This window comes from Giraffa tippelskirchi, chromosome 9 (assembly GCF_054371585.1).
Source record: "Giraffa tippelskirchi isolate mGirTip1 chromosome 9, T2T-mGirTip1v1.2.pri, whole genome shotgun sequence".
Classification (NCBI taxonomy): Eukaryota; Metazoa; Chordata; class Mammalia; order Artiodactyla; family Giraffidae; genus Giraffa; species Giraffa tippelskirchi.
The window spans coordinates 137,439,127-137,462,952 of record NC_137283.1 but is presented as its reverse complement, the minus strand read 5'-3'; the positions used below and the strand labels follow the sequence as shown (position 1 = coordinate 137,462,952).

Sequence of the window (23,826 nt, the reverse complement as noted above, 5' to 3'; positions counted from 1 at the left end):
CAGTTTCCACTGTTTCCCCATCTATTTGCCATGAAGTGATGGGACCGGATGCCATGATCTTAGTTTTCTGAATGTTGAGCTTTAAGCCAACTTTTTCACTCTTCTTTTTCACTTTCATCAAGAGGCTCTTTTTTTTTTATATATATAAATTTATTTATTTTAGTTGGGGGCTAATTACTTTACAATATTGTAATAGTTTTTGCCATACATTGACATGAATCAGCCATGGGTTTACATGTGTTCCCCTTCCTGGACCCCCCACCCACCTCCCTCCCCATCCCATCCCTCTGGGTCTTCCCATTGCCCCGGCCCTGAGCCCTTGTCTCATGCATCGAACATGGAACGGAGTTCTGTTTCACATATGATAATATACATGTTTCAATGCTATTCTCCCAGAACGTCCCACCCTCACCTTCTCCCTCAGAGTCCATAAAATTGTTCCATGCATCTGTGTCTCTTATTCTGTCTCGCATATAGGGTTATCGTTGCCATCTTTCAAATTCCATATATATGCATTAGTATACTGTATTGTTGTTTTTCTTTCTGGCTTACTTCACTCTGTATAATGGGCTCCAGTTTCATCCATCTCAGTAGAACCGATTCAAATGTATTTTTTTTAATGGCTGAGTAATATTCCATTGTGTATATGTACCACAGCTTCCTTATCCATTCGTCTGCTGATGGACATCTAGGTTGCTTCCATGTCCTGGCTATTGTAAACAGTGCTGCGATGAACATTGGGTTACATGCGTCTCTTTCAATTCTGGTTTCCTCGGTGTATATGCCCAGCAGTGGGATTACTGGGTCATATGGCAGTTCTATTCCCAGTTTTTTAAGGAATCTCCACACTGTTCTCCATAGTGGCTGTACTAGTTTGCATTCCCACCAACAGTGTAAGAGGGTTCCCTTTTCTCCACACCCTCTCTAGCATTTAGAGAAATGCAAATCAAAACCACAATGAGGTATCATTTCACACCAGTCAGAATGGCTGCTATCCAAAAGTCTACAAGCAATAAATGCTGGAGAGGGTGTGGAGAAAAGGGAACATCAAGAGGCTCTTTAGTTCTTCTTCACTTTCTGCCATAAGGGTGGTATCATCTGCATATCTGAGGTTATTGATATGTCTCCCAGCAATCCTGATTCCAGCTTGAGCTTCCTCCAGCCCAGCGTTTCTCATGATGTACTCTGCAGATAAGTTAAATAAGGAGGGTGACAATATACAGCTTTGACGTACTCCTTTTCCTATTTGGAACCAGTCTGTTGTTCCATGTCCAGTTCTAACTGTTGCTTCCTGACCTGCATCCAGGTTTCTCAAGAGGCAGGTCAGGTGGTCTGGTATTCCCGTCTCTTTCAGAATTTTCCACAGTTTATTGTGATCCACACAGTCAAAGGCTTTGGCATAGTCAATAAAGCAGAAATAGATGTTTTTCTGGAACTCCCTTGCTTTTTCAATGATCCACAGATGTTGGCAATTTGATCTCTGGTTCCTCTGCCTTTTCTAAAACCAGCTTGAACATCTGGAAGTTCACGGTTCACGTATTGCTGAAGCCTGGCTTGGAGAATTTTAAGCATTACTTTGCTAGCATGTGAAATGAGTGCAATTGTGCGGTAGTTTGAGTATTCTTTGGCATTGCCTTTCTTTGGGATTGGATTGAAAACTGACCTTTTCCAGTCCTGTGGCCACTGCTGAGTTTTCCAAATTTGCTTATGTTTATTCCTAGGTATTTTATTCTTTATGATGCAATTTTAAATGTCATTATTTTCTTGCTTTCTCTTTCTGATAGTTCATTGTTGTTGTTGTTGTTTAGTCAACAAGTCGTGTCCAACTCTTCACGACCTCATGGACTGCAGCACACCAGACATCCCTGTCCCTCACCATCTCCTAAAGTTTGCCCAAGTTCATGCCATTGAATCGGTGATGCCATCCAACCATCTCATCCTCTATTGCCTTCTCACTCCTTCTGCCTTCAATCTTTGCTATCAGGGTCTTTTCCAATATGTCAGCTGTTCACATTCAGTTCAGTTCAGTTCAGTCGCTCAGTCGTGTCCGACTCTCTGCGACCCCATGAATTGCAGCACGCCAGGCCTCCCTGTCCATCACCAACTCCCGGAGTCTACCCAAACCCATGTTCATCGAGTCGGTGATGCCATCCAACCATCTCATCCTCTGTTGTCCCCTTCTCCTCCCGCCCCCAATCCTACCCAGCATTAGGGTCTTTTCCAATGAGTCAACCCTTCGCATGAGGTGGCCAAAGTATTGGAGCTTCAGCTTCAACATCAGACCTTCCAATGAACACCCAGGATTGATCTCTTTTAGGATGGATTGATTGGATCTCCTTGCAGTCCAAGGGACTCTCAAGAGTCTTCTCCAACACCACAGCTCAAAAGCATCAATTCTGCGGTGCTCAGCTTTCTTCACCGTCCAACTCTCACATCCATACGTGACCACTGGAAAAACCATAGCCTTGACTAGACAGACTTTTGTTGGCAAAGTAATGTCTCTGCTTTTAAATATGCTATCTAGGTTGGCCATAACCTTCCTTCCAAGGAGTAAGCGTCTTTTAATTTCATGGCTGCAGTCACCATCAGCAGTGATTCTGGAGCCCAAAAAAGTAAAGTCTGACACTGTTTCCACTGTTTCCCCATCTATTTCCCATGGAGTGATGGGACCAGACGCCATGATCTTAGTTTTCTGAACGTTGAGCTTTAAGCCAACTTTTTCACTCTCCTCCTTTACCTTCATCAAGAGGCTCTTTAGTTCTTCTTCACTTTCTGCCATAAGGGTGGTGTCATCCGCATATCTGAGGTTATTGATATTTCTCCCGGCAGTCTTGATTCCAGCTTGTGTTTCTTCCAGCCCAGCGTTCACATTAGGTGACCAAAATATTGGAGCTTCAGCTTCAGCATCAGTCCTTCCAAAGAGTATTCAGGGTTGATTTCCTTTAAGAGTAAATGGTTTGATCTCCTTACTTTCCAAGGGAATCTCAAGAGTCTTCTATAACACCACAGTTTGAAAGCATGAATTCTTCAGTTCATTGTTACAATATACAAAATCAACAAATTTCTGTATGTTAATCTTGTATCCTGCAACTTTACTGAATTCATTTATTAGTTCTAAGAGTTTTGGGTGGAGAGTTTAGGATTTTCTGTTATAATATCATGTCATCTGCAAATGGTGACAGTTTTACTTCTTCCTTTCCAATTTGGATGCCTTTTATTTCTTTTCCTTTCTTTTCTTTTTTCTTTTTTGTTTGACTGCTGTACCTAAGACTTCCAATATAATGATAAATAGAAGTAGTAAGAGTGGGCATCCTTGTCTTATTTCTGATTTTAGAGGGAAAGCTTTTAGCTCATCACCACTGAGTATAGTGTTAGCTATAGGTTTATCATCAGTGGCCTTTATTATGTTGGAATATGTTCCCTCCCAGGTGGCACAGTGGTAAGAAGCCATCTGCCAATGCAGAAGACACAAGAGATGCAAGTTCAATCTCTGCATCTGGAAAGATCCCTTGGAGTAGGAAATGGCAACCAACTCCAGTATTCTTGCCTGAAAAAATGCCATGGACAGAGAAGCTTGGTGGGCTACAGTCCACGGGGTTGCAAAGAGTCAGACATGAGTGAGCAACTGACCGCGCACACACACACACACACACACACACACACACACACACACACCCTAATTTTGATGAGAGTTTTTAATCATGAATGGTTGTTGAATTTTGTTTTTCTTTTTGCTATTCTGATTAGATGATTTGCATTGTTCTGTCTTTCAGATCATTTATGCATTCTTCTGTATTACCTTGTCTGCCATTAATTCTTTCTAGTATGTTTTTCATTTCAGTTATTGTATTCTTTAGTTCTGACTGGTTCTTTCTTTATGATTTCTAGTTCTTTGTTAAAATTCTCACTTGTTCATCTATTCTTTCCCAAGTTCAGTTAGTATTCTTATTACTAATAATTTGAACTCTTTTTCTGGTAAATTATCTGTTTCATTAGTTGTGCTTTCAGGGTTTTTTTTCTTGTTCATTCATTTGAAACAAAACCTTATGTCTTATTTTGCTTAACTTTTTATGTGTGTATGAAATTAGGTGAAACAGTTAACCATTACAGTCTTGAAGTCTTGAAGAGGTGTTCTTGTATGCAACCGTCCTATGTACTATGTTAGTGCCTAGTGGCTTTGATGTTAGACTTGGATCTGAAAGGAGCAAGGGTTGTGCTTTCCCCTAGGGTGTAGTAGCATCTATCACCTTGGTGGAAAGTGGGGCTAGAGATGCAGGGGCTGGAGCTAGAGTCACATGTGAGCATGAGCTTATCCTTTGTTCAGTGAGCATCACCACCATATCAAGAGTGGGGATGGGTCCCAAGGTTATGGAGCAGAAGCCCTAAGGGGCAGATCTGAGCTTATTCCATTTCTTTTAAGTACATTCTCCCCACTACTGGCAATGGCACCTTCTCCCCAGAAAAGAGCAGTGCTGGAGCAACAGGAGCCAAAGCAGACATCCACTGCCCCAGGCTTGGGCACATGCTGGGATGGTCACGGGACACCAATCAGAGTTCCAGACCACGCCTGATCTGCTGCCTCCATGAGTGTCAGCCATTGTTGCCTGCACCCTGTTCACATGCTGTGTCGGGTCCAAGCCAGCTCCATCCCGCACAAGAGACCACTCTTCTCAATATTAGCAGCTCTGAGAGCTGCACCAGGGCAAGAGGGGCTGGAGCAGGCACCTGGGGTGGGCTGGGTCAAGCGCTGAGGCAGTTGTGGGAAACTGGCCTGAGCCCTGGGCGGTTTCAGTCAGGTTCCTCTGCCTTTTTCAGGGAGTAAACACACATGCGCATACTCTTCTTGAGTGAAGCCTCAATTTCTTGCAGGTCTCCTGTGAGTCGCACTGGTTTTCAGACCCCGCTAAGGAGATTCATCTTCCTGGTTTGTGAACCTTAGAGGTGGGGTGCCCAATATATGGTTCAAACCTCTTACTCCCCAGGGAGGATCTTTGAGTCGCTGACATCCCCTTCCTCTTCTGTGTCTCCTCCTCGGGGCACAGGTTCCGACCTGACTGCTTCTCCTCCCTTCCTCTGCGACTCTGTATGATCTTTCTCTACAGGCTTGGGTGTAGACGAGTCTTTCTGCCAGTCTCTGGTTTGCTTTCAACGAGAATACTCCATGTGTAGATGTTTTTTTGAGGTGTTCATTGGCAGAGGTGAACTCAGCATCCTTCTGCTCTGCCAGCTTGATCTCCTTCTGGCTCGGATATTTTAAACATTAAACTCGAAATAATCATCCTGAATATATATCAATTATGTTTAGTGTTCAGTATGCCAGGTACAGTTTGAAGTATGTTTTATATTAATTAGCTAGTTGAATCCTCCCATCAGCCAGGGAGCTTCCCCTGTACTGAATGAGGAAATGAAGGCATAGAGTGGATAAATAACTTGCCCAGTTATCAGGTATATCACATATCTGATCATTGCAAGAGCCAGTCTTTCTCTGAATTACAGAAGAGCTCCAGTGTCAGAATGTATTATACTAATAAATTGTCCTTTGGAATGTATTTTTTTCCTAATTGTAAAGGAGCAAAATCTAACAGTAGAGAATTATAAGCAACTCATATCTCTGAGTGGACAGTGATTTTCCCAGAAAGTTATTATTTTTAATAAACATAGTAGATTTATTGAGTGGAGCTATCAACATGTAAAATATAGTACATTCACACACTAATTGTGAAGTTTTCTCTCATTTTTAGGAAGATGTTATAATCAATCCTGAGTGAATGTTTTGATTTTTTGTTGGCTCTTTGTTTTAAATAATTCCGAGAAGTTTTTTCAGTAAAAATTTTAAGCCTGTTTACTCTGCTTATGTGGAATATGTTATAATTTTCAAAACCATTGAAAACTTGTGTGCCTACTGAAAGTCTATTAAGAGCCTACAGTCCTTTCTCAAACTTCATTTTGAAATATTTGAAAACCGCAGAAAGGTGGAAAAAAGTAGGTAAAATGAAACTTGATTTGCATCTTGCATTTTAAAACCTCATTCATATATCTGCCAAAAAGAAAGATATTATTTTAAATAACCATAGTTTCATCATTGCATCTAGGAAAATTAGTGTACTATAATATCATTTAATATGCAGTTCATATTCAGATTTTCCTAATTATGCCTAAAATGTCTTAAGTAACTTTTTAAATTTATTTACCTGTTTCATATAGCATCCAGTCCAGATTAGCACTTACATTGGTCATTATTTCATTTTAGTCTCATTTAATCTCAGTTCATCTAGAACCTCTTTTTGTTTCTTTGTTTTTCATGATTTTTCTAGCTGTTCTTGCATGTTCTGTATTTTTACTTTATGTATTCTTTTTGGCCTCACAGCACAGCATGCGGGATCTTAGTTCCTGACCAGGGATCAAACCTGTGTGCCCTGCAGTGGAAGTGCAGAGCCCTAACCACTGGGCCATCAGGGAATTCCCTATTCTGTGTGAATTTTAGAATCAACTTGTCTAGTGGTAGGGTAAAAACTTTTTTACTGAAATCACCTTAAATTCACGTGCTGTTACATTGTCTTAGAACAAAGGATGTCTTTCCATTTGTTTAAGACTACATTTATGTATTTTAGAAGTGCTTTAACATTTTCTTCATACTGTTTTCTCTGGAGAAGGAAATGGCAACCCACTCCAGTATTCTTGCCAGGAGAATCCCATGGACGGAGGAGCCTGGTGGACTACAGTCCATGGGGTCGCAAAAAGTCGGACATGACTGAGCGACTTTCACTTTCAGTTCAGTTCAGTCACTCAGTGGCGTCCGACTGTTTGTGACCCCATGGATTGCAGCACGCCAGGCCTCCCTGTCCATCACCAACTCCTGGAGTTTACTCAAACTCGTGTCCATTGAGTCAGTGATGCCATCCAACCATCTCATCCTCTGTCATCCCCTTCTCCTGCCTTCAATCATTCCCAGCATCAAGGTCTTTTCAAATGAGTCAATTCTTTGCATCAGGTGGCCAAAGGAACTTCAACATCAGTCCTTCTAATGAATATTCAGGACTGATTTCCTTTAGGATGGACTGGTTGGATGTCCTTGCAGTCCAAGGGACTCTCAAGAGTCTTCTCCAACACTACAGTTCAAAAGCATCAGTTCTTTGGAGCTCAGCTTTCTTTATAGTCCAACTCTCACATCCATACATGACTACTGGAAAAACCATAGCCTTGACTAGATGGACCTTTGTTGGCAAAGTAATGTCTCTGCTTTTTAATATGCTGTCTAGGTTGGTCATAACTTTTCTTCCTAGGCATAAGCGTCTTTTAATTTCATGGCTACAGTCACCATCTGCAGTGATTTTGGAGCCCCCTAAAAAATAAAGTCTCTCACTATTTCCACCGTTTCCCCATCTATTTGCCATGAAGTGATGGGACCGGATGCCATGATCTAAGTTACTGAAACTCCTTACCAGAGTTAGTTTTCTCTGCAGGCACATAACTGTGGTCCCAACTCTACTGCTTGATGTCTGAGCTGTAGCATAACACTGAAAGGGAACCTGTGCCACTGTTGCTGCTCTACTGAAGAACAGGAGTAAGCTTCTCTCAAGTCTCATCAGTGGCAGATTCAGCCATCTCCCAGTAACTGGCCCTGGAAGCAGATTCCTCCAGGTGGATGGAGCCCTTGGTGTATTTGGCCCCCTTTGAGGACCACTGTTGCCCATAGGATCTGCCAGACCCTGGGTGCACTACCAACATTAAAGTGACAGAGAATAACCAGTTGCCCAGAGAAAAAGGGGGCGACAGAGGATGAGATGGTTCAGGGGCATCAGCAACTCAATGGACATGAATTTGAGCAATCTCCAGAAGATAATAAAGGATAGGGAAGCCTGGGGTGCTGCAGTCCATGGGGTCACAAAGAGTCAGGCACAACTTAATGACTGAACAACAACAGGGGATTTATAGCTTCTGCTGGCTAAAAGACCTCAGTGAACTCTGGAAATCCCATGTTCTGCCCACATCTTGAGAAGAGGCCTGTTTTCTGTGCACAGGTCTTTGCTCAGCACCAAAGAGGATGCAGTCCTCCCATCTCACCCCCCTGCCTGATCCATGGGCTGTGAGATCCCAGAGAATAAACTTCATCCTGTGAGATATGTCCAGCTTGTGCCATTCCCTTTGTAGGCCTCTGGAAAGGAACTAAATATGATTTCAGATTTTAAAAGCATTAGACAAAGTAAAAAAGAAGATGCTCACCTAAAAGATTAAGTGAAACGATTTTCAAAAGATAAAAATTAAGAAGGTAAAAATAAAATGTGAAGAATTAAATAAAGTTTCCTGATTAAGGGGCTTGTCAAGTCCCCAAAAAGATTAATTATAACAAAGACACGTTTAGACACACGCTAGTGAAAGCAAGGCCTTCAGCTGGCTTGATGAAGCCCAGTCACATTGTGGAGGGCAATATACTTTATTCAAGGTCTGCTAATTGGAATGTTAATTCCATCCAAGAAATACTTTCACAGAAACATCTGGAATGTACGACCAGATGAAAGTGAAATAAAATATAAATATAGATATTTTAGGTAAAATTTACTTAAAACAGCAAACTATTTGGGATTGTTTTTCGTTAAGCTTATTCCTTTCTGTATATTCTCTGTTGAAAGCTTGAACAAATATGTATGATTTATTACCAAATGATATAATTTTCATAGGCGATCTAAATTTAAAACTAAGCTTATGTCTATAGATAATCCATTTTAAAATTCTAGTTTGCAGCACATTCTTATCCTAAAGTTGAAACTGTAAAATATGTGTTTTTTTTCTTTGTACTTTTATAAGCTAAGGATGTAGATTTTAGGTGGTTTTAGTTTTTTTATTTTTTCCATCACTTTGAAATTACTTTCTAATTGGATAAGAAGTTTAAAATCAGTAATCAGCCTAGGCCAGTTTTATGGCAGTCAGATTATAGTAGTGAGAACACATATGTAAGATGTTGCTAATTCCTGAACCCTGTGGTATGACCACCCTCATTTAAAAGCCAGAGTGTTGTGCCAGACTGTGCTTAGTGGTTGCAGCTAGAGAGGACTGTGAGAATGTGGGGGCTGGAGAGACAAGGATTTCACCATTAGTTCTGTATACTTCTTCAGTGTCATTAAAGTCTACAGTAAGAGTCAGCATTATTTGAATATTTTCAAATATGTTTTACTTGGGTTTTTAAATTGTTTATTCAAGGCTAGTGTTATCTATAAATACAAATGTCTTTCCATCAAAATTACTTTAAAGACACAGTTATTATTAATACATTTAATACAGAGCTGTTAATTTGCTGTCTAGTATTTCTTCAAAGAAGGACACCTGTTTTACTAGACTCTTAAGGTCAGAAATCATAATTTATCCTTTATAATCTTATCTTTTTTATTTTTTATATAGTTTTTTAAAAATTGGAACATAATTGCTTTACAATGTCATGTTAGTTTCTGCTGTACAGCATCTTGAATTAGCCATATGTGTACATATATCCCCTTGCTCCCACCCTCCCAGTCTACCCCTCTAGGTTATCACAGAGCACTGAGCTGAGCTCCGTTATAATTTATCTTTTATCACTGAGTACCAAATAGCCACTTAAAACTGTAATAAATATTAGTTGAGTGAATAAAGAGTATAGTAGTTTATACTTCACTGGCTAACAGATATTGAGAATATTTTTTGAATGAAACAAATTATTTTTTAAATCATGTTTAAATCACTGTTCATTTTGAACATACTCTTGCAAAAGTGATCAAAAGCGATTTCTTTGTGTTCATCTCACTTGTTTATTGTCCTTTAAGAAAAATGAGTTAAAGGCCTACAGATGAGAGTACCTAGTGTTTTGTTTCAGCTGGGAATTGTGCTATTTGCTATTGACAGTACTTTGCAGTTCTCACTTCTAACCAGCCCTGCATGACAGCTTTTAGCATTATTTAAACAAACTATTAAACTCATCACATGTTGGTTTGCTGACTGACAAAGATTGAAAAGTAAATGAGAGCCACCCCGTGTTCATTTTAAACTTGACCTTGACTTTGAACCAGTATCTTTACAGATGAGATGCAGTGTGTTACATCCTTAGAAGATGTTTATTACAATGGAAGGTAGTAGAGGACAGTGGGAACAAAAAGATAAATCTATGCATGATAAAATGATTTTTCTCAAGGTTAGCAGTCTATATTGTCATTTTAAAGGAGAGAATGAGGGGAACTTTTTTTCTTCAAGTACCTCTGTGGTGATTGAATAAATAGCTGACTATCATCAGTAGGAAGTCAGATGACCAAAGGGAAATTTGAATAGATTTATTTATTCTTATTGAGAAAATAAGAAAGTGATTCTTTTCATAGACTTTTCATATTTCTCTATGAAAACTTGATGACCTCAAGACAGAAGCAAAACCTTGATCTAAGAAGTGCAGCAGAGGAAGATAATGGTATAATTTTTGAGCTGAGAACAGAGTAAGGACACATCTTGTGCTATTGCTATATGACAGTTGAATGGGAAAATTGGCTTTGCTCACCTTAAGACAGGTCTCTTAGTTAACTAAACTCTCCAACTGTTTCTGACCAAAGAATTCATGATGCCACTTTAAAGGATTCTGCAATCCAAGTGAGGTTTTTTCCTTGTAAGCTATAGGAGTCATGTCTTGCTGACACAAATGTTTTTAAAATAAAATGTTTAGGTATAATAAGCAAATATTCACAATCTTTTCATTTCACAGGGATTATGAGCATAGAAAGAAAGCCTTGTAACCACCGTGTAGATACAGCACCAACGGTAAGGCAATCTATTTCTACATTGCTAAAACTGTTAAGAAGGCACAAAATGATACTGGTTATAGTGATACAAAATGTCATTGTAGAAAACTCATGTAACCTACCTTTTGCCAAGAGTTATATCTCTTTAAAAATTAACCTTAGTGAAGAAAAACTACCAATTTTTGCTAAGATACAGGAAAGTAAGATGCTCTATCAATTTTATAAGTACTTACTTATATTAGTGTTATGAATAGAATGGTTTTTAATTAAGAAGCTTTATACTTTTGATAAAGTACTTAACATCTTTATGCAAATTGATTTACACCCTTGTGAAAATGAGCGTTATTTTGTGCACTGGCATCATGATTTTTAGAGTGAATGTTTTATAATAGTAAAAGTAGGCCATTATGCTTCATTTCTCCTGTAGATTGCTATGCTTTGTTACTATAGAAGTGAAATCTAATTTTTTACCCCTCTTCTATTATGACCAGACAACAAAAGACGTTATATGATTATGATGTCTATTTACTATATTAAAAATAATTATAGAAGATAGTATTGAAGGAAGACAATTAAATTTCCCTTTTAATTTCTGTACATAGTATTTGTATGAATGAAATATACTTCAGTTGCTGGTTCCCACTTCAAAGATTCATATAAAATAGACTAGAATATATCTTACTAAACATATTATTGTTTCTTATCCTTTCTATATAATAAATCTTTCAAGTACTCCATACAATTCAGCATTTCCTATTGTGAGAAAGCTTTACTAAAATACCATTTTTAAGAAAATAAAGAAGTATTAAGCTGTATTTGAATTTTATTGATAATCAATATTTTTCTCACAGACAAATTGATTCTATTTTCTGTTTGTAATAAGTCCATATAATTGATTCAGCAAATTTGGTAACTTAATGTGTGGGACTTCAGAAAAGACTGGTGTTTGAGGAATTAATCATCAGCATAATCATGAAAAGTGCATGAGCATAGTGTGTTCATTTATCCTTTAGTGAGTATGCTAAAAGAGTAGCCATTACATTATGTAAGTTTTATTCACTAATATTAAAAATAGAAGGCTATAGCAGCAAAGTACTCAAAACCCCCTTCTACAGTAGGAGCAAGGAAATGGGTTGAGAAGGGCTCACAATAGGCAAAAAAAAAGATGGCAGCAGCAAGAACCAAATCATTGTATCAAATGATGCTACTTTTGCCCTTTGCATTTAAAATATTGGCAAGAAGAAAATGATGTTTTAGCCATATTTCTAGATACATCTTCAGTCTGGGATGAGAGGTGCTGACATCAGAGCTGATTCTATGAAACTGAAGTACATCTTATAAAGCTAGACCCAGAGTATACTGGGCTGTATGGGATGAACAATGAGAAAAGAACGTTGTGAAAGCACCCAGTGCCCACCATGATGCTGGCATATTTAGGGCATGGTCTGTTGTTTGAACTTAGAGATTAAAATAGGTCATGGACTAAAAAAAAAAAAAAGGAAGGCTAGCAATTATAGAAAATTCATTATTTTAAGCCATTTGATTGATCTACTCATTTGGTTATATACTTTTGAAATTTATTTTATTCCTGTAGTCTTTTCTGCCACACCTTGTTTACATTTCTGGGTGTTTTGTACATTTTGGAACTCAGAAAAGTACAACCTGACAGGTGTTTTTGTCTCACCCTGTAGGCCGATGGCAGATTCCCATGTTAATTAAATGATAATAGAACCAAATATTCACGAAATCCTGAGAAATAATGATAGTACCATTTGCAGTAACGCCCTAATCTCAAAATGACACCAGTGAATTAGGAACAAAATCAAATGCATAATAGTTTAGATATTGTTGGTCTTTGGTTATGTTCGCCCAGTTGGATTATTAAATGGTGGCTCCTAATATATTAATAACATTTATATTCTGGGTAGCCAATAAGTTTGAAAATGTTCTTTTATACAGTCACTCTCCAAACACTCATTAATTCCCCAGGTTCGATTTGAGCCAGTCTTCCTTTCTGACATCTCTTTCTGAGCTCTTCTCCTTCTGTCTCTCTTCAGCAAATTAAGCTTTCTCCTCTTGCCCACAGTCTCTCAGCTTGCTGACTAACCAAAGTTACCCTTGGCCCTTTCTCCATAACTGCTAAACAGAATCACAACTCTGTTCATTACCCAGTCTCCTCTGGGCCCCAGGGTAGGTAAAGTCTAATTTTCATAGAAATATAATTTACCTAATTTTCATCCTTTGTATCATTGTGCCCTTATTTCCCCTAAAGAGTTTTAAGAGAATAAAATATTTAGAGATAAAAGAAATAAGAAAAAGTTTGTCTAAAAATTTAACAAAGTGCCATATATATAAGTTCAAACTTTTCAGTCAATATTGTCTGAAAAGGAGAGATAACTCCTTGGGCCTGGGGAAAAAAATAAAGGGGGAGTGGGCAAGGATTTCAGAATGGCTGAGGCTCTGCATGACCCTTGGTCTCATACCTAGCCACCAGTTTCTAGCCAACCTCTCTACATTTCCTCTTCATCCAAGTACTACCATGAAATGGCTGGGGTCTAAGAGGGTGCTAGATGCTAGGTATGACTATGCAGCAAGGGAAGGAAACAAGACTTTCTCAGGCCTCCTTGAAGGAGAAAAATGTGTTTCTTAATGTTTCAAGTCGGAATGAACCTTTCTGTAACTATATGGTTACAGAGAATAGCTTGATCCTGTAGCCTTATAGTGGGATGCACCTATATTAAGTGAATATCAGTTAGCCTAAGAACAAAACCCCTTTTGTCCCTTGGTTCTGTGTTCTTTCTCACTCAATTTACTTGTTTCCTTTTTTCCACTTATTATGTGAATTTTAATTTAGTTTTTTTTTTTTCTTTTTGATGCGGTAATACCATAGCTGTGTTTGGAGATGTCTTTGATACAAAGTAAAACAGAATGTCCCCCCATGTCATGACCTCCTCCACCAAGAAGAATCAAACCTCTCTTCTTCACTGACTTTAATAATCACTACTTTTTTTTTGGATTCAGAGCTCTGCATTTTGTTCATATCCAGGAGTATATTTTCAAGGTTTTTTTTTTCAAGAAATATAAATTGAAAGTTATATTACCTCAATCTGCGTATTTTAAAATATCTCTTATTTGTCTTTGCACAAGACAGCTTGCCAGGGGTTTTAGTCCTTTTCCCTTTAAAACACTTGGAAACTGATCATCTTTTGCCTTCTGTCATTTAGTAGCTTGGGAGAGACAGTGAATATCAGTATGATAGTTATCCCTTTGTATAGGTAGTCTGTTTTGCCTGCTCACATACTACAGATTTTCTTGTATTTTCTTTATACCGAATATCTTAGCTCAGATTTGATGCATAAACGTGGCTTTCTTTTCACTGATTTTTGGCCTGAATGGTATTCACTCAGATATGTTACTATTATAGGAAAAGCAAATAAGACATGATACAATCATAATATTAAGATTGTTGTTGTTGTTTAGTCGCCAAGTCATGTCCAACTCTTTTGCAACCCCATGGACTGGAGCCCTGCCAGACTCCTCTGTCCATGCGATTTCCCAGGCAAGAATACTGGAGTGGGTTACCATTCTCTTCTCCAGATCTTCCCGATCCCAGCTCAAACCTGAATCTCCTGCATTGGCAGGCAGATTCTTTACTGCTGAGCCACCTGGAAACCCTAATATTAGTTTATGTGAAAATAATTAGATCATGCCACTTTAAGAGCTAGTTGCTGCACCTGCTTATAGCCTACAGCAAGTTAAGGATAATATCAAACTCAGATTAATCAGAGGTCATTGTCTGAACCCTGAAAGGCAGGTGTAAAAGTTAGTTAATAGTTAAATCAGCATAGGCTTGAGTCCCATAGTTACTTTAAATAAAGGACTTATTTGCAAACCAGAGAGAAATAGCAACTAGCATAAGGAAGTCTTCCACCCACATGTTTGGTCTTTTCTTATTGTACATTATTACACGAGAAACATAGTTAAAACCTACCTGCCCTTTAATGTACAGTCATATGCACAGCAGTTCCCGTAGCTTTTCCTATTTTCTGGTGGAATTAAAACATGGTAAACCATGTTGAACATATAAGGAATTTTTAGTGATTTGAGGAAAACTGTTTTTGAATCTCTTCCAGTGAAAACAGGTAAGATAAAATTCAAATAACATCAATATGGCCTATTGTAGTCAATCATTTTTGTAAAGTTTCTGTTGAGAAGTGAATGTGTTAGTCTAGTCGCTCAGTGGTGTCCAACTCTTTGCAACCCCATGGACTGTAGCCCGCCAGGCTTCTCTGTCCATGAGATTCTCCAGGCAAGAATACTGGAGGATCTTCTCCAGGCGATCTTCCCGACCTAGGAATCAAGCCCAGGTCTCACGCATTGCAGGCAGATTCTTTACTGTGTGAGCCACCAGGGAAGCCCAAAACTTCTATTGATACATTCCAAACATGTAATGCTAATACTATTTCTTTTTTTTAAATTTTATTCAGTGATCTCACAACCTCCATTAATGAGAACCACTTTTCTTTTAACAAAGGGATTTTTTGTCAGTTTATAAAATTACAGCTTATGTTTTCATAGAAGTCTGCACATCTACCATGAGTTGAAACAAACTCCAGGCTGTCTCATAAGAATTATACCAGTTATGGAACACTTTTGCTCTCTAAGTGTTGCATAAATTATTAAGAATTAAAATATCCTAGCTTGATTGGAAATTTAAATGTTGATTCGTTATTCTTCATTGTTGTAAGACCAATTTAACAAGCTATTCATTCATTCCACAGTTAAACTCCCTCTAGGGTTTCTAAGGGTTTGATTGATAAACTTTCATCACATGATTTTTCATCAGTGGTTAACTTTGCTGTGTTTTAGAATATTTTCCTATTCTGAAAATATGTCTGAGATATTTGTAGTGTTGCTTGCCCTTAACAGTAAACTTGTTAATAAATACACATACAAATTAAACTTTTTTCTGAGCCTCTTTTGGATTATATGATTATGGTTTATATGATATTAATTCTACAACATTTTGAGTTGTTTTTGTTTTTAGATTATTATCATTGTTTATCTCACTCTGGGTTCACAAGATTGCTACATATTGCATTATCACATATTAGCTTAATATCCTTTATACATTTGTCTACATAAAATATGTCTTTCACATTTTAACATACTGTCAGAGGCAGCTTGTTTATAGATAAATACATGAGTTCAAGTGAAATGTCTTTGATCCAAAGAAGCACTTTATTTTCTCTAATCTATAGAATTTTCCAGGAATTCATAGTATGTAAACTACGGTGAATGTGCCCCTATAAAACTCATAAAATAGAACCTATGGCCAATCTCTTCCTGAAGGTAATTGCAGGGTGGAGAGGGAACTGATAAACTGTAAGCTTTTATAACTTAAGTCATAAAAGAATCTGTTTTCACTTATCAATAAAGTAGCAGTTCAGAGCAATTCTATTGAAATTCAAGTGTAAGTCCAAAATAGGTTTCTTTAAAGACCACTTGTGAGTTGTCTATAATATAACATTTTTCTTAAGTATCTGCATGTTTTCCTGCAGACATTGTAAATTATGAAGCTTATGTTGATTTTTTCCATTAGCATACCCTACTGACATCTGTTTTTATCAGATTTTTCCCCAAATCTCTTTTGACTTTGCTAAATTCCTCTACCCGACAAAGTTTTAAAATTCTGAAAGTGTCATATTCCTGGAGAACTGTCACACAACAGTGGCATAATAGGAATTTATTTTCTGAACTATCAACAAACATTAGGTATGCAGTACCCATATAACAGTACAATACCAAGTGCTGGGTAGTTGTGAGAGTTGTATGGGGAAAGTAGCAATATAGAAAAGTGTAAACATGTTTTGTGTCTCTCAGTAGCTCTTGGTCTAATTAGAAAGTGAAGTGAGATGAAAGTGTTAGTTGCTCAGTCATGTCCAACTCTGCAATTCCATAGACTGTAGCCCACCAGGCTCCTCTGTCCATGGAATTCTCCAGGCAAGAATATTGGAATGGGTATCCGTTCCCTTCTCTAGGGGATCTTCCCGACCTAGGGATCGAACTCGAGTCTCCTGCACTGCAGGCAAAGTCTTTACTGTCTGAGCAACCAGGAAGGCCTGTAAACAGTTAACCTCAGCACATGAATTGAATATAAGTTCAGAGCAATGAGTACAGATGTCATGTCATGAAGGCAACTTGTACTCAAGTGTAGGAATATGGGATGAGATTTGAGTGCCATAGTAATTCCCAGGGCTCAAGTGGTTTGGGAAGGCTGTTTAGAGTAGGAAGGTGCTTAACTGAATCATAAAGGAAATATGGGATTTTTAAAAGGAGTAGGATATTCTAGACTGGAGTAACAGTTTGACTGAAGATAGTAGGAGAAGGAAAGTACACAAAGTTTATAGATGGAAACAGGTGGCATGAAGCAGAGCATTTCAGAACATGAGATAGATTAAGAAAAGGTAATTGGGGCATGATTTATCAAGATCATTGGATGTTAGATAAAGAATTGAGACTTTATCAGTATAAGCAACAATAAGGCATTTGAGCGTGAGAATAATACGATCAAGGGGTGATTTTTTTTAAAAAAATTAAAATAAAAGCACACATGAAATTGCAGGTAGTGGAGACAGGAAGAAAGTAGGTGCTCTGTGAAGCTATTATAATCCACTTTCCAAGGTGTTAAGGGTCTGAATAAGGAAGGAACAGTGGAAATGGAAAAAGAAGTATGCTTATGAGAAATATTTGGAAACTAGAGTTAATGATGGAAACTCAAAAGGAAAGAGGTAACATAGGAGACATAGATTACTGAGAGAATGATGGCTGTTAACAGGTTTTTTTAAAATAGGGATACCAGGGTGATGTTTAGAGAAGAATAGATTCCGTATTAGACGTGTTAAATTTCACATAACCATAGGCTATGTACAAGTAGAAATGTTCAGTAGAGAACTGAGAATATAGGCTTGGACCTCAGAAAAGAGGAAGAGTTTAAAGATCTGCATTTGTTCTGCTTGAGAGAGCCACACTGCACAGCTCTGGGCTCCAGAAGGGAGGTCCAATGGTCAGAGGGCCCAGGCCTCTGTTGTGGGAATCCCATGCATCATCATGGATGGGGAGCAAGCAGACTCTTCACAACAGGTGTCCAAAGGCCTCGTCCTGGAAGGAGGCAGATATCCAGTCTTTAGAAAAAGCTCGGTCAGGAACCAGACTCTTACTGCTCATCTCCCAAGTTTGTTCTCCACAGAGTTATTTATCTATCCAAGGCATTGGTGGTGGTGTTTAGTTGAGAAATTGTGTCCAACTCTTTGTAACCCCATGGACTGTAGTCTGCCAGGCCCCTCTATTCATGGGATTGTCCAGGCAAGAATATTGGAGTGGGTTGCCATTTCCTTCTCCAGGGGTTCTTCCTGACCCAGGGATCAAACCCACGTCTCCTGCATTAGCAGGCGAATTCTTTACCACTGAGCCATCAGAGAAGCCCATATCCAAGGCATAAATATGATCATATGTTAAAGGTCTTGGGGTGCACCCCATCTCCTACCAGTTAAAGGCCAGGCTATGTAGCATGTGATTTGAAGCCTTTTGCTACCTTTTTAGACTTACTTCCAGCTTTTTCCCCATGCTCACGCTGGCTGCTCTGAGCTACTTGTAGTTCCCTAAACATGTCCAGGTCTCTCGCACTGAGGAGTAATTTTAGAAGAGGGCTTAAGAACACTGAGTCCAGACCAGATATCCTGGCTTGAAGTCCTGCTTTGGCCACTTTTACTCCATGTGACTTCAGACAAGATTCTTTATCTGTTTATCTGCAAGTGGGGGTAATACCTACTTCAAGGATCGTTGTGAGAAATGAATGAGTTGAGACACATTCCACTCAATATGTTTCTGTATACCAGATATTGAGTATTATTTCACCACAGGAGATGGCCAGATAATAAGAACAAGACCATGTCCCAAGCCTAAGGTCAAGAATCCAAGGGAGGACCCCAGAGTCCCAGCTAGAGCATGGATACCAGGAGCAAGGGAATCTGATAAATGTTGCCTCAAAGGCCTGCTTATGTCTTTATCAACCTCCTTTCTTTTTCTCTTTTCATTTTTTAAAGTTTTTTATATATGTATGTATTTATTGCATATTGTGGCTTTTTCTGGGAGTTAATGGAGAAATCCAGTTACAGCAGGACAACAAACATATAAACTAGGACTGTCTTGGGCAATCCTAAATGTGTGAGCACCTTATCCATCCATTCTGTAAGTCATAGCAGCCAGAGAGATCTTTCTAAAATGAGAGTCAGAATGGATTATCCTTCTCCTTTTTAACACTCCTCAATAACTTCCTCTTACATGTAAAATAAACCCCAGATCCTTTCCTGGGGGCTTACAGGGCCTTGCATGATTTGCTCTCTGCCTACCTCTTCAGCATCAACTTATGATATTCTCTGCTCTGAGTTTCTGGAACACAGCCAGCCTTTCTCACATTCACCTATCAGCCTTGAACATTTGGCCTCTCTGCAAGGAATATACACACCCTTTTGCATAATGGGCTTTTTCTTTAGATCCCAGTAAATGTCAGGTGTTCAGAGGATCTTTCTTCAGCACTCTATCTGAAGTAGATATTCCCCACTTAGTCTTTTTTATTGCACTTTATTTCCCTTCTTAATATTTATCTCAATTTGTAATTTTTTTTTCAATTATTTTCATGTATATCTTTTGTCTTCCTCAGTCAAATGGATGTAAGTTTCGTGAAAGTAGAGGCCATGTTGACTTTAGTCACCGTTTCTTATAGATTGTCAGCATATACAGTTTAAATGAATAAAGGCTGAAACTATAGAAATAAGCACCCAGAGCTAGACTAGACCTCAGGGATGTCCATATTCAGAAGGTTGGAACAAGCCCCATGGAAGAAAGATAGAGAAGAGAGACATAGGAAGTCAGGAATCGTGTAGTGTCTTGGAAGCCAGGGGAGTCTAAACAGAGGGTGTTTTTGTGCTGTCACGGGTAGTCAGAAATGTTTGGGAGATTGGGAGCAGAATGGAAGCATGATGAACTGGAAGTAGTTTGGGAAACCTGTCTTGAGAGGAGGATGGAAAATGCAATAGCAGCTAACATAGCCTTGTGTGTATATTGTTGACTTACACAAAAGAAAGTAATGTTGTGTCAAAGGGCTGCCATGAAAGGAACCTATATAGAATGATGAAGTAATGTTTTTTTTCCGTGTTCTTCAAAAGTGAAAAGTTAAGTTTTTGTATTTATGCAACATTATTACTTTCAAAACATTTCTCAGATGAAGGGAAAAATCCAGGAACCTCAATGGAGAGAAAGATGCAGACTGTATTTTAGCATTTGACAAAGGAGTAGTGTAAGGGCAGTTGTAGCAAGATGCCTTTGTTGTTGTTGTTCAGTCACTAAGTCATGTCCAACCCCACGGACTGCAGCACACCAGACTTCCCTGTCCTTCACCATCTCCTGGAGTTTGCTTAAACTCATGTCCATTGAGTTGGGTGATGCCTTACTAAGTACTTAAAACTTTTCTAGTTGGTAAAATGAGGATGTTTGAAGAAGCTGATCTTTTAGTTATACTTTTGGGTCTTTTTTATCTGCTCTTACTGTTCCAGGAAAACATGTTAAAGAAGAAAAACTAAGCAAATTTCTGATAGTCATCACTTGAATAATCACTGATCATTTCTCTCATTCTTTCTGTTCTCAGGACTCATAATTCACCCATTTACTATATATCTATAATATATATATAGGACTCAGTTGTGTCCACTGGGTTGACTGACAAATGCCCATCACCACCATTGCTACTAGAGATGTCATGCTGCTTGATTAATAGACATGGCATTGGCACCCCACTCCAGTACTCTTGCCTGGAAAATCCCATGGACGGAGGAGCCTGGTAGGCTACAGTCCATGGGATCGCTAAGAGTCGGACACGACTGAGCGACTTCACTTTCACTTTTCCCTTTCATGCACTGGAGAAGGAAATGGCAACCCACTCCAGTATTCTTGCCTGGAGAATCCCAGGGACGGCAGAGCCTGGTGGGCTGCCGTCTATGGGGTCACACAGAGTCGGACATGACTGAAGCGACTTAGCAGCAGCGGCAGTTGTCTTTAGTAGATCAAAAACCTAAGTCCTTTCACTACCAACCAAATCTCTCCACTTTCATAAGCCCAGTGCTTGCTGAAATGATGCCAAGCAGTAGGATATGGTGTTCAGATAACTGTTTAATTCAGCAGGGGTTGGAGAGTATGTGCAGTACAGCAGGGAGAAGAAGGGACACTGGTCCTGCTGCCTGGGGCTCTACTGAAAGAGCACCCAGTAATCTATTTTGCCCTTTTCAGTCTCTATCTTTCCCATACAAATAAAAACATGTTCAGTTACATAAACTGGTAGGACTTGAGGAATTGGCTCATCAAAACTATGAATCAAGAATAATTCAAAAGTACATAAATCTCCTAAAACCGTACATCCAAAGCATTAAAAAAAAAAAAACTAAAATGAAAATCATTTCATTTATATTTAGATTCTAGCTGAAGTACTTTCTTAGTTAAGCTAGTGAGATGTCTAGAAGTATGAACACATGGTTCCCTTAAGACCTGACTCCAGAGGAATTATTTTGGTCATTTTTTTCCCCCTGAAAACAGTAAAAAGAGCAAATGCTGGAAAGGAGTCTGTTCCCTCAGGAACTTAAACTGGGAAGACAGGAGCCAGAAGGCAGGAGCTCTGTTAAATGCCATAAGGGGAGGTGACGATATGCCCCACTCAAAACATTTGCTACGCCCTCTAACCTGTTTCTTTGGAGTAGTACTTACTGTCACTGTAAGTGCAGTTTGTGTTTCTGTAATACAAATTAGCCAACATGCAGTTAGTAAATAGATGAACAATGTCAATAAGATTGCAGAAGACTTTTTCCTGCATGGTTTAAGTTCACACCCATCAAAGGCAGGCTTTCTCATAACCAAATGGAAAGACTGAGTAATTTTAGAAAAAAAGCTGAAATGCCTTTTGCTAATGGCTGATTTAGTAGCTTCAATAGCTGCTAGTACAAATGAAGAAGCTGCAAAAACATTTCCCATAATTTCAGAAAAATTGTTTTGTTTGATTGGTGAAGAAATCTAAAACCTGATTGGGTTTTTAATTTTGATTAACTGGTCTCTACTGAAAGTAAATTTTTTCATGGACCTGACTTAACAGTAATGCTGGGTGCAGATACCAGCAGAGGTTTAATACTACATTAGTGCTTTGATTAGAACTGTTAGTTTCTATCAGCACCCTAGTTATAAGTTCCATAGATTTTAAGTAGTCTGCAACAACTACATTTTTCATAAGCCTCATTCTACAGAATGCAAGGCTTTATAGCAGAAAGGCCTATAAAAATTATGGAATTTTGTCTCCCCTAGTAAAATGTGAACCCCACTAAAAGAGGTTTTCCATGTTCTTGTTCAGCGCTACAGTATGAGAATTGTCAAATGCGATACACGTGGTATCACTAGCTATTATTTATATTACTAGTATTCATAATGATCCCAAACCTCCAAGATTGTTCATCATAATTATACGTGTATTGAATACTTACTGTGTTGCCAGTGTATCTTTATATTTACTTTCTTTTCATCTGTGTAATTCTTCAATAAATATTGTTATTCCTTATTATTATCCCAATTTCATAAATTATGAAACTGAGGCACTGAAAAGATAAGTGTCTTCCCTAGGGTCACACAAATAGTAAATATAGAGCCAGGAAATTCTTTTCTTTTTAGTTAACATGTTACCTAAGAGCCTCTGGAGTTCTTGATATTTGCCAGAGACTACACTATCTGCTAACAGTGGGATATTTTGATGGAAGCATTGCAGTGTTTCTAATCTCTACACGTTTTTAGCCATTTAGCTTCAACATATGAGAAGGATGTATCACTGGTTACTAAAAAAAAAAAAAAAAAAAACAGTCCCCTTGCTTGTGGATGCATTCTTTCCTGGAAAACAAAAATTACTTCTGCTTTAGAAACTCTACGTTTTCGTTAATTACTCAAGTTTTGTGCTTTACTGCAAATGATGAGTATCTTGATTTTGCTTTGCTTCTAGATCCTTACAGAACAAGTCAGTTTCCTCTTCTATAAACATAGCTCTTGAGATGCTTGGGCATGTCTGTCTCATCTTGACCTTCTCTTTTTTAAGATAATTCCATCCATTTAATCCTACTTAATCTATACTGAATCCACCCAGTTTGTTCACATTCTTTGGAAAAGTGGCATCCAGAGCTGGACTTAATATTCTAGTTGTGGTATGAGAAAGAGTGGTATTTTTGGTTTCTGTCATCTGGATACTGTGTTTGATATTGATTTATGACCTACCATAATTTCTTGACCTATCATATTTTATGATAATTTATGACCTATCATAATTTCTTCCCTATTCCAACAACACAAGAGAAGACTCTACACGTGGACATCACCAGATGGTCAACACCGAAATCAGATTGATTATATTCTTTGCAGCCAAAGATGGAGAAGCTCTATACAGTCAGCAAAAACAAGACCAGGAGCAGACTGTGGCTCAGATCATGAATTGCTTATTGCCAAATTCAGACTTAAATTGAAGAAAGTAGGGAAAACCACTAGACCATTCAGGTATGACCTAGATCAAATCCCTTATGAGTATACAGTGGAAGTGACAAATAGATTTAAGGGACTAGACCTGATAGACAGAATCCCTGACGAACTATGGACAGAGGTTCGTGACATTGTACAGGAGACAGGGATCAAGAAAATCCCCATGGAAAAGAAATGCAAAAAAGCAAAATGGCTGTCTGAGGAGGCCTTACAGATAGCTGGGAAGAGAAGAGAAGCAAAAAGCAAAGGAGAAAAGGAAAGATATTCCCATCTGAATGCAGAGTTCCAAAGAATAGCAAGGAGAGATAAGAAAGCCTTCCTCAGCGATCAGTGCAAAGAAATAGAGGAAAACAACAGATTGGGAAAGACTAGAGATCTCTTCAAGAAAATTAGAGATACCAAAGGAACATTTCATGCAAAGATAGGCTCGATAAAGGACAGAAATGGTATGGACCTAACAGAA

At 38.5% G+C, this 23,826-nt stretch overlaps 1 protein-coding gene, 1 long non-coding RNA gene and 1 other non-coding gene across 52 annotated transcripts in view; 2 read left to right on the top strand and 1 right to left on the bottom strand.

Moving 5' to 3' along the window:
* AHI1 (Abelson helper integration site 1) overlaps positions 1-23,826 on the top strand; it is a 210,148-nt gene that overhangs the window by 120,948 nt on the left and 65,374 nt on the right. For 41 of the 50 annotated variants that reach the window (XR_014065020.1, XR_014065021.1, XR_014065018.1 and 38 more), the window contains one exon: positions 10,715-10,770. The exons of 1 other annotated variant lie outside the window; for it this stretch is intronic. Coding sequence is in view for 36 of the 49 variants with exons in the window: in XM_081528744.1 (XP_081384870.1) it covers positions 10,715-10,770 (56 nt within the window). In the remaining 13 variants the exon portion in view is untranslated. Of the gene's footprint in view, positions 1-10,714; positions 10,771-12,837; positions 12,942-13,641; positions 13,847-23,181; positions 23,382-23,826 lie in introns of those variants that run through there. 8 more of the 50 variants (XR_014065027.1, XM_081528730.1, XM_081528740.1 and 5 more) reach the window with 3 other exon arrangements.
* Positions 6,387-6,459, bottom strand: TRNAG-UCC (transfer RNA glycine (anticodon UCC)). The gene has a single exon. It is a non-coding gene; the product is annotated as a tRNA-Gly (tRNA).
* LOC145521044 (uncharacterized) lies at positions 16,752-21,573 on the top strand. Its single transcript, XR_014065032.1, has 3 exons — positions 16,752-18,051; positions 20,661-20,678; positions 20,821-21,573. It is a non-coding gene; the product is annotated as an uncharacterized LOC145521044 (long non-coding RNA).